At 44.1% G+C, this 10,941-nt stretch overlaps 1 protein-coding gene and 1 long non-coding RNA gene across 2 annotated transcripts; both read right to left on the reverse strand.

Moving 5' to 3' along the window:
• Positions 1 to 5,679: 5,679 nt before the first annotated feature.
• On the reverse strand, positions 5,680 to 7,744 carry LOC136497506 (uncharacterized). The gene is made up of 3 exons (XR_010769343.1): positions 7,048 to 7,744; positions 6,391 to 6,893; positions 5,680 to 5,990 (listed from the first exon to the last, which is right to left on the reverse strand). It is a non-coding gene; the product is annotated as an uncharacterized lncRNA (long non-coding RNA).
• Positions 7,745 to 8,793: 1,049 nt separating this feature from the next.
• On the reverse strand, positions 8,794 to 10,805 carry LOC136497505 (uncharacterized). The gene is made up of 3 exons (XM_066493335.1): positions 10,540 to 10,805; positions 9,168 to 9,259; positions 8,794 to 9,017 (listed from the first exon to the last, which is right to left on the reverse strand). The coding sequence occupies exons 1-3, from the start codon at positions 10,629 to 10,631 to the stop codon at positions 8,953 to 8,955; spliced, it is 249 nt and encodes an 82-aa protein (XP_066349432.1). The 5' UTR covers positions 10,632 to 10,805; the 3' UTR covers positions 8,794 to 8,952.
• Positions 10,806 to 10,941: the final 136 nt, after the last annotated feature.

A 10,941-nucleotide genomic window follows, 5' to 3' on the forward strand; every position in this document is an offset into this window, starting at 1 on the left:
AGGCGTGGCTGTCGGCGTGGGGGTGGGGCCTCATATCTGGCCGAGGGCTCTCCATTCCGGTGTCTGGGCATCTATTCCAGCCAGCCGGCGAGCGGACAGCGGAGGCCGGAGAGAGGAACATAACAGCGCAAAGGAACATGTAACTATGGACTACGTACTTGTGTTGGGTCCTTGACCATTTAATCCATATAAACATTGCCCATATCCTAAGAGCACAAACATCTCCCTAGCAATTATGTGTGAATTCTAGAAACACCATGCAGGAATAAAATACCCATCCTTGGCTCTAAGCGAGTAAGCGACATAAAAAACAACTTTGCTCTGTTTTTTTTAAATCTTAAGGCGGCTCTATGGCCTTTCATTGCTATTCAAACCCAATCCATGTCTCAAACATCTGAGACGTGGGTTAGGAAACATTGCGCCGGAGCATTTGGACAGCGTGCAATGGAATTATTTTTAAGCAGCAACAGGCTTCAAAACACAACAGCAAGAGATCCTTAATGTACGCATGATTTTGCCTTGGTTATCCATGGAGAGAAAAAAAAGGAGCTCCTCTCATGAAAATATTGCTATATAGTCACCTGTAATCTTTCCTATTCTTTGGTTCGACCTTTTGTATTTATTAACTGTTTTTATTGCAATAAAATTTCAGCAGGGGCTTGATCCCTCATGTTTCCTAACAAAAGAACATTTCAAATGTAGGCTCCGTTCGGCTTACCCCATATTCGGCTTATTCAGCTTCTTTTTTCAGTCGGAACAGTATTTTTCTCTCGCAACAATCCAGCCAAAACAGTGTTTTTCAGTCAGTTTTAGCCAAAATTCTACCAACCGAACGGGCCGTAACGGTGATACTGATACCGCAACTCTTGCGTGGCCCGTCATATACCATAGAGAAATCGGAAATTGCATTGCAGCACAACACGCTGTTGCTTCTGCTGCCATTGCCACAACGTCCAGAACGAGCGATACGCGGTATTCCAAAGGAACTGTCCTCCTCCTCTTCTCTAACTGACGTGGGTGTGGGGCCTCTTGTGTTAGCAACACGCGGGGCAGGTTGGCAACTTTACGGGTGACAAATCCTGACATCTTCCCGCGTGGAAAAGCTGTTTCGGTTTCGGATTGAAGATTTTCTAATCACGTCGTCCGGTTCCGGTTTCGGATTAAAGATGTCCCAGTCATGTCCTCCTCTTCTGTGTCCGTGTTGCTTAAGCTATGCACGTATCTGACTCCTTTTGACCAGGGGCTGTTGATGCGGAAATTCAAGGTACAGAAAGGATGCCAGACCATGATTACAACGTTCGGGTGTTCGGGTTTTGGTTGATATAAGTCTTCGGTTTTTCGGTTCTTATGTATACAGGTCTTGCACCATTGATTTCTAAAGTTGATATTATATTCCCTGTGTTCGAAAACGACCGTTGCCCAAAAAAAAACGAGAAGGTAAAAGGTCTCGTAAACCTGCAAAAAGAAAATGTTTAGGACATACAAATAGGGCAACTACTATACAGTATAATTGAACTGCGTAGTCTGCCCACACCAACCAATTCTTTTATTAAACTGTGTTAGGATTAAAACTTGGAACATCTTACCCTGAGAGTGTATTGAACGGCATGCACCGTTCTGCACCCAAAAGTTTAAGCCAAGAAATATTAATTACTCCCTTCATTTCAATTTATAAGACGTTTTAGTTTTTCTAGATATATAGTTTTTGTTATCTATTTAGATATACCCTATGTCTATATACCTAATAAAAGTAATGTATCAAAAAAGTTAAAACGTCTTATAATTTAGGACGAAAGACGTCTATAAATTTCAAAGTAATATCCACAATCTAATAAGACACCTCTGCACCAGCAGTTTAATAAAGTGCGACGCCACATGGTTGCCGAAGCTGACAACGACGCGACGCCGGCGACGGGATGGGTGGGATAATCGGTTTTCGGGTTCGGTTTTCGGTTTGGTAGCTGGCCGGGGCCAAGAAAACGTCTCTGTCCTTCTACCCAGTCCGGTCTTATATATGCAGCAGCGCGAGTTCACTCTGCGAAGCCATTCTCCGACGCAAGCTCCCGAGCTCCGCCATAGCCATTCTCCGAGCTCAAAACAAACAAAGAGCGCGCCACTTCTGCCATACCGCCGGAGATGGAGCTCGCGGCCGTCCTCATCAACATGGTGACCCTGATCGCCGAGGCCTGCCGCAACGTGGAGAAGCTGCCGGCGGCGCTTATCACGAGCGGCGCCATCCAAAGTACGGCGGCGCTCGCGCTCGCCATATTCCAGTATCCCGGAGGTATTTTTCTTGGCCATGGAAAGGCGCCCTGGTACCTGTATTACAGCATTCTCATTGCCGTCATGATCTTTGGATTCCTGGAGGCGGCCGCCGGCTTCTATGTGTCCGGCGACCTCACTCAGCGGCGCGCCATGGGGATGACGATCCTCTGGGTCTCTATTTTGCCGATTGTCCTTGTGGCTGGGCTTGGAGGCTTTGTCATATTGCATTGAAATAATATACTACGGAGTAGTTACTTACAGTAACTGTTGTATAATTGTATTCAGTATACAGTATGTTGCATGTATGAAATTCACGTATTTTGTTAGCGTATATCGAAATTCCGAATGCTATGTGTTGTCAGGTTTGATGTGTTTTCCCATTCTGTATGTGGACTTTAGGCAACTGATGTACTACCAGTTATTCAAAGTGACCGTTCTGTTTTGCTTTGCGTGTTATTGTTATATCTCTGTTTGCTAAGGGCCAGTTTGAATGCCAAAATTTTTGGCAAAACACTATTGTAGCGTTTTCGTTGTTACTTGGCAATTAGTGTCCAATCATAGTCTAATTAGGCTTAAAAGATTCGTCTCGTGGATTTCGTCTAAACTGTGTAATTAGTTTTATTTTTTATTTATATTTAATGCTTCATGTATGCGTTCAAATATTCGATGTGACGGGGAATCTTGAAAAATTTGGCGTTTTGGTGGGAACTAAACAGGCCCTAAGGAGTTCGCTGAAAACTTCCATTGCTAATAAGAAACGGTTTTTAGGGAGATCCCTTTTTTTAGACGGCTGTGAACAGTCTCTGAAATAAGAACAGAAGCCCACCTTACAAACTAGGCTGAAATTCGTTTTTGAGACGTGGTTCGCAACGTGACTTGACTCTAAAAATTGATTTCTAAGGTGTTTAGTAGCAATAGACCCAAGCACACCGGACGTTGCCCAGCCTGTACTTCTCCCGTCCATAGATAACTATCGTTCTCACTTTTCGAGAAATAACTTTCATTAATTTTATATAAAAAATATTAATATCTATGGTACATAATTAATATTATTAGATATATTGTTGAATCCATTTTCATAATAAATTTATTTGGAGATACAAATGCTGTACGTATTTTCTATAAATCTAGTCAAACTTACGGCACGGAAACAAAATACGAGAGTTATTTAGGGATGGAAGGAGTACCTACAATCGGACATGACCTGGACACCGAGAAAAAACCTGCGAAAGACCTTTTGTGCTTGAAATAATTATTTTAATCACTTTCAACTAAAAAAAGAGCAGGCCCAAAAACAGATGGCAGACTACGCTCATGGGATATTGCTAGAGACAAAGGCCCTATTTGGAATTGATTATAATCAGAATTAAAAAAAATCCTGCCAAATGTCTCGCGGTATCGATGATTCGTTTCACCACGTACGACTTACCCACCACGGGATTGAAGTGTGAGTCTGATTTCTTGTACCGCAACTCCTTGACCAGGGCTCTACTATCGCACTGCGCGGTCATGGAACATGTATCCAAATAGGGCCAAAGTTTGGTGTGAAAAGCCTAGTTTTTTTTGCTAGACCTTAAAATGCTCTAATCTAGTTAGTAAGATGGAATGTCCCTATAAATCAATCTCCACAGGTTATTGAGTAGTTGCCCTACAAATTTCTGATTTCTAGATACCCTTATAGAGATGGCAACATAATTCCCCATCGCAGAATGGTTCCTCATCCCTATGGCGAGAAATAATCCGTGCCTCTCTCCCCGCCAAAGCTCACGTGGGAATTTTGGTCCGTGCCCATTTTCACACAGGGAATAATCCTCGAAGGATCCCTATACTCACATCGTCACATCAAAGAGTACAAATGACAATGGAAATTTGAGTTAAATAAAAGTAAGCAATAATTTAGCACAAGTTAGAACTAATGAATTGCAATGCACACATACAATCTAGCATTACTACTCTAACACAAATATATACAAGACACGCTATGTAACGAAGATACACAAGTACTAGTGATGTCGAGATGTCTTAATGGAAAATGGGGCGAGGAAGTGGGGATTGGTGATGGGGGATGAAGAACCATCCCCGTCCCCACCAGCCCCATCGGAGATGAGTTTCCCCGTTTAAACCCTCGTAGGGCAAGAATTGACACATTCCTCGTCCCCTAACGTTTGGTATTTAGGACGGGGAGGGATGGGATGACCCCACTTTTGCTAGTCTTTAGTTTAACGACAAGGATAGAACCATCCCCTCTAGGGAATATTCGCAGGTGATTTGGGGTAATTCATCCCTTAAAAATGTCAGACAAGTTCATCCCTTGTTTATGCGTGTGCACTTCTGTTTTCTACGTTCGTGCCTGCTCTTAGGGCTTCTCTGTGTTGGGGAGAGTTAGGGGTAGTTGTGGCCATGGCGGACCAAGCCGAGGGGAGGGACCAACTGCGCAAGCCATGGCCTACACGGTTCAATGGTGAGGCAGCTTGAATCAATGCAAGGAGGTTCAAATCGACGACGACCATGGTGGGTGCACCCATCCTCCTCTCCTTCCCTCTTCCTTCATCAAGTGGGCAGCACGAGCAACTCCGAAGATGGCGCCCGCGGCCCTAGCGCACCACCGCCGCCTGGCCTCGTCATGGCCTGTGACCCATGGGCTCGTTGTCGCCTGTCCTCATCGTGGCTCATGGCCCCTGCACCTCGATCGTGGACTACGGCCTCTGCGCCTTATGGTGGCCCTGCCCGCCGCCCTGCTACTGCTCCGTGAGAAAGAAAAGAATAAAAAACGGGGAAGAGGCTAATAGCGTAGGTCCTACGTTAACATTGTTGGACGGAAGAAAAAAAAAGAGAGAATTATGTATTTGGCACTGAAACAAATCGGTCTTCCGTATTTGACACTAAAAAATTTGAACTTTCTTATTTGGCACCAAGTTGAAATTTCCTTCCCTAAATAGCACTGCCGTTCATTTTGGCTAGTAACGGCGTCAAGTGACTGGTAAAATGACATGAATGCCCTTCTTTGTAGCAGAAATACATGATGCCAAATAAGAAAATAATAGATGGACAGGTTGTCAAATAAGAAAATTATAAATATCACAAATATATTGTGAACTAAAACATGAAATTTTAATAATTGAAGTATGCAAATAAATAAATAATAAATTTCAAATTCTAAGGCAAGAGCGGGTCCCGCTAGGGTAGGCTTAGCACGGGAGGGATTTGCCCTGTCTAGTTAGCTTGGTTAGAAATTGTTTGATGCAGTTTAGCAACTCGCTCATCTCAGTTTAGTCAGTCCTATATTCTTGTCAGATCATCGCAAGACATGAAGACAACAAACAGATATTTCTCCACAAATACTTAGAATAGTACACACAGCTAGAGTTCTCCACAATTAAACATCAGAAGTATACAAGTACTCATATTTCTCGCTCAATCACCGAAACTACGAATTACTCCCTCTGTCCCGCCAGAGGGCAAGCGCAGCTGGTGCTGGGCGCAGTACTCCAATTTTTTCTTCAACAACACTGGAAGATACATCTTGTTCATCATCAAAAGTGGCAACCACATTTGCAGAGGAAGAACTAGCAGAAAGATTCCAGTGATGTTTAAACACTGGACTTCTGTAAGCCAAACGAGAGGATCCATTTGTTGCCAATTGCAACGGCTTAACATTCTCATGCAAGTTCTGCTCATGTTTGGTAGAACCAGTAAAACTTGTAGAGGTTGTTTTGCCACATGACCTGCCAATAGTAGAACAACCAATCAAATATAGAACCGATGATGTATGCTTGCATGCCAATAGAACAGATCATCCAATTTGAAAATAAAGGCCATTCCGTCTGTCCATCCCCAGTAGCAAAATCATCTAAGCTCAGCTCGAACACATCCCAAAAAGTTCATAAAATTAGTGATGTGAAGGATGAAGTGTCAAATAGAATTATGCCCTGATTTACTACGGGTTCAAATCAAAATGTCTACTACTAGCTAGCAACATATTTGATTTAGCAATATAACTTAAATACTTACATATATTCTTACCGGTAGATCCTTTTAAATTTGTAGATTTCAGTTTTCTGTGTATTACAAAATAATCAAGAAATAAAAGATAACAATTTTTTGGGTAGGTCTCATAGTATTAACCTTCTTCCAGAAAATGCAAACCCAAATAACATGGTTTGTAACCCACAGTATTATGCCATCTTGCCTGCAGATTAGATACCCTCAACTCTTGTAGTAACATACATATCTTGATTTGGCGATCGAAAAGAAATTGATCTTACTCAAGTACACTTTCTGAAATGGGTTGCTCTGGTGGGGAAACAATGGATCACTAATGAAAATTATATATATATATTGGAATGGAAAACAAAACAATCATCATAAATAATGCTAGAATCCCACGGCTTCACAGCCCCAAGAGCAATATTCCATACAGCGTTTTCACTCCAACAATCAAAAAAACTGAATTAGTTAGTCCCACGGTACGATCCCAGACCTGTCTGCACCCGATCACAAAAGAATGACAAGAGGAGAAGGGACCGCGAGGAGCACTCATGTCGCGGCCCCGGTCTTCGTCCCCAAGATTTGGACGGCGCCGGCGCCCCTGGAGCCCAGAACCCCGCGCTCCATGATCCCTCCTTCAGCTGCAGGATTTTTCATTTTATAGGAACATATATAAAAATAATAATAAAGCCAACCCTCCATCGGAGGAGAACGTGGGGGCCCGGCCTGCATCCATCAAGCGCCATGAACAGAAAAGACGCGTGGAAAGAAGAAGGGCGGAGAGAAGGAACCAACCAGGGGAGCAGCGGAGAGGAAGCGCGGTCGGCGCATCGTGGAGGGAGATCTGCTTGTACCTGCTCGCTGTCCTGAGTAGTGGGGAGGGAGTGGCGTGATGGCGTTGGCGTGGGCGTGGATCTCTGTCTTCTTCGCGCCTTCCTGTGTCCTCTCGAGTCGTCTGCTGTTTGCTTTCCGCTTTCGATCGGTTTGGGTTCGTCGTCGCCTCTGCCACGCTGCTGGCTGGCCAGAGGGGCCGCATCGCCTCCGCCACGCCGCGGGCTGGCCGGAGTGTCGGTCCCGCCGCCGCGACCGCGCCACGGCCTGGCTCCGCCAGGTGAGGTCGCCCCGCCAGAGAGCATGCGCAGCTAGTGCTGGGCGCCACCGGCCACAACATCTCTGCTCCATCATCCTCTCCTCCTCCTTCCATCAATCTAGGGTTTGGTGTGTTTTTTCGGGGAAGAAGGTCACAGACACACGGGAGACGGGAAGGCTCGGCCGCTCGGGAAGTCCACGGACAAATTGGATGCGTGAGGGTAGGTTGGTCACGCCAAGAAAAAACTGACACGGTCAAGATAGTCAACTAACAGATAAATGGATGAAATGGACGGTAGTGTCATATAGGGAAGGAAATTTTAATTTGATGCCAGATAAGAAAGTTCAAATTTTTAAGTGCTAAATACGAAAGACTGATTTGTTTCAGTGCCAAATACATAATTCTCTCAAAAAAAAACTCCCCCCTCCCCCCTTCCTCTCTCATCCCACCTATGGTCCAACAAATGCAAAATAGAGACTCTCTACCCCTTCAGACCTAGGGTCATCCCATCATAGAAACTGGGATGAATCCATCGTGTCTCTTTTTTTTTTCCCGAACCAAACTTATTGATCAGGACCCATTGTTATCTCTAAACCCTTCCATATAGATGGATGTGAATGTCGTCCCTAAAATTGTTTTGATGGCAGATAAAAATCGTTTCCGTGGTAGCATTGTCTTTCCATGCACATGCATCTAAACAGTGTTATTGTTAATGATATTTTACAAACTAAAAGGATTATTTACACGACCTTGGGACATTTTGCACTTCTCAGGGACCTAAATTGCAAAGATTATAATCCAACGATGCTTGTGTGTTGTTCTTTCTTGAGCCATATGCCCATATCCTTCCTTCTTGTTCCCTAGATGTCTCCGGAGCTCTTCACGCCAACAAACTCCGTCAATGCACTTGTCCCCTAAACCCCCGCTCCGTCCTCCGTAAATCTAATTACATAATCCAACAGCTTAGCAATTGCAATAAAAAAAACAGCTTAGCAACTTCCCGCTACAGTATGTCATAGGCCCTCTCGCTATGGTTCCGCACTTCCGGGGGCTATTCGGTGAGAGACCATTATGGGAAGTGGGCTTCGACAGAATGCCATTCCGCAACGGGGCTTCGCCAGGATACCATTATCAAGTGCGACGCAACCGCTAGAATGCCATCCGAGGGAATTAGGAGCCTTTTATTCCCCTTCTACCCCTCCCTTCTCTCTTTTCCTTTCACGGTCGCGATTGGGACGGACGGAACGGGAGCCACGAACGGATCGAGCTCTCGGGCTCTTCTCCTCCGTCGCCGAGGTACCCTTCAGAAACTGCTGTCATGGAGGCCATAGGAATTCTGATTCTAAAATGAAATTTATGCTAGATACAGTTGCCATGTCAAAACACAAAATGTGTCACTTTTAGTTGCAATAGCCACAACAGATTCTTTGTGATGCAACACACAAACTCGCTCGCATAAAGTCACTGGAGCTTTGATTTTGGAGACATTTAATGTTCCAGAATTGTTAGTCAAGTACATACTTTGTTAACACAACTATTGTCGACAGCTCGATTGTATTGAGCGTACAAGTTTTCATACAAGTTATTAGCAATATAGTACAGCTATATGATCACACGTTGCTTTGCTTGTAGAGCTTCGTGTCCAACTTTTGCTTCCCACACATTGCGCACACTCCTGGAAAAAATCAATATTATGATCAGAATAAGGAATTAACTAATTTCAGAAGCATTTTGTTAAGTCATGAACTATATGATAGTGATACTTCGAATGTGTCAATGCACTTAAAATTCATTTACCATGTTCCCTTTCTAGTGTGTTTCTTACCTTTCGAGTAAGCACAGGTGTGGCAATATTTTGCGTCCTGGTGCACCTGTTGCTTGCAGATTATACATTTGGTGTTTCCATATGGAGTCCACCTGTGATTAAGCAGAAGTGTGTAGAATTAGACCACAATCACAATATTACCTTCAATGGACAACAGATGTGATTTGAATATTAAGTTACAAAAAAGAACATACTGTGATTTCAATAGAGACAACAAAAACATATAGCTTGTTCTGGAAAATATCCAATGAGGCTAAAGAATCCGTAGATACAGAAAACTCAGTTAAAATTTTAAGCAACATATTTAGAAGGAACAGATCTTGACTCCTGACCAAACAAACAGGATATCAGCCACACACTGGTGACACATGATATTTCCATGGAAATTCAAGAGCACCTTGCTTGAACATAAGGATCAAATAAATATGAATTTTGATTAAAGATTCCTAAATAAAAACTGGAAATCTTTATCCCCTACCACCCCATATCCATATGAAACCCTAGCTAGCACCTGTTTCCGTACCTTACAACATCAGAACTCATATTCCTTCTCACATTTTCTATCTCCCCTGTGTATTCCCACAACTAGTAATGAAACATTCATTAATTTGGAAGGTGGTTTCTTCATATTCCTATGTTAACCGAGACAACAGTTGGCATGACAGTTTCTCCGATAAGACCAAAGTTTATCATTTATAGAAAGAAATCCTTGTGGAACATGTGCCTTGTTGTCTTCCAGATCTGTGACACTTGCAACAAATAATTCACTATCTATTCAGTTAAGAACTAAGGAGGCCATCCTTACTACGGCCCTGCATTGAAGAGAGATAAACTTTGAGGGGGCTTTTTTTGGAACTTTTTTTTTGGGGGAACTTTGAGGGGGCATTAGGCTACATGCTACCACCATCGTGGTACCAAACTGTCAAGAACAAGAGCTTGTACTCTTGTACAACCGACATACTATCAGTCTGATTCAGTTGAAGGCTTTAAGGGAAAAAAAATGAGGGCTAACACAATATTCTAAAATTAAATGATTTAGGTGGCTCAAAATTCAAGAAATCAAGTCTACCAGCCTGTCGATTGAGTTGGACCAGCAAACAATTTGTTTGATTGATTGGTTACTGACTTACTGTATACTATCTTCATGACTAGTAGAGCCATTAACTCTGGTGATTTGCCTCTTTATTAAAGAAAACCAAAGCTCCCACCCTGATCTGTTGAAGGTATCCCAGAAAACGAAATTGGGAGCCCAAGCAACAGGCATCAGCTATTCGCGCGTGATGTCAGCCCAACCCTGACCGCAAAGAACTACTAGTAGTAGGGGAGAAGGCTCGACAGGGGCAGGGGAAGGGAGGATGAGGGGAGAGCTGACCTGTTCTTCTTGGAGAGGAGCTTGTTTTCGTTGATCTTGCGGCCGCCGCTCTCGTTGGTGTTGCTGGCGCCCTCCTTCCACTTGTCAGGCATCTAAAGGCGTGGGGGAGCTCGTGGAGCGCGGGCGGGCGTGGGGGAGCGCGTGGTTGCGGGGGATTGGCCGGGCGTGGGAAGGCGGATCGAGCGGGCGGCCGTGGGGTACCTCGGCGACGGAGGAGAAGAGCCCGAGAGCTCGATCCGTTCGTGGCTCCCGTTCCGTCCGTCCCAATCGCGACCGTGAAAGGAGAAGAGAGAAGGGAGGGGTAGAAGGGGAATAAAAGGCTCTAAATTCTCTCGGATGGTATTCTAGCGGTTGTGTCGTATTTAATAATAGCATTCTGACAAAACCTCTTTGCAGAATGGC

The sequence above is a fragment of the Miscanthus floridulus genome, chromosome 12 (assembly GCF_019320115.1).
Source record: "Miscanthus floridulus cultivar M001 chromosome 12, ASM1932011v1, whole genome shotgun sequence".
Lineage (NCBI taxonomy): Eukaryota > Viridiplantae > Streptophyta > Magnoliopsida > Poales > Poaceae > Miscanthus > Miscanthus floridulus.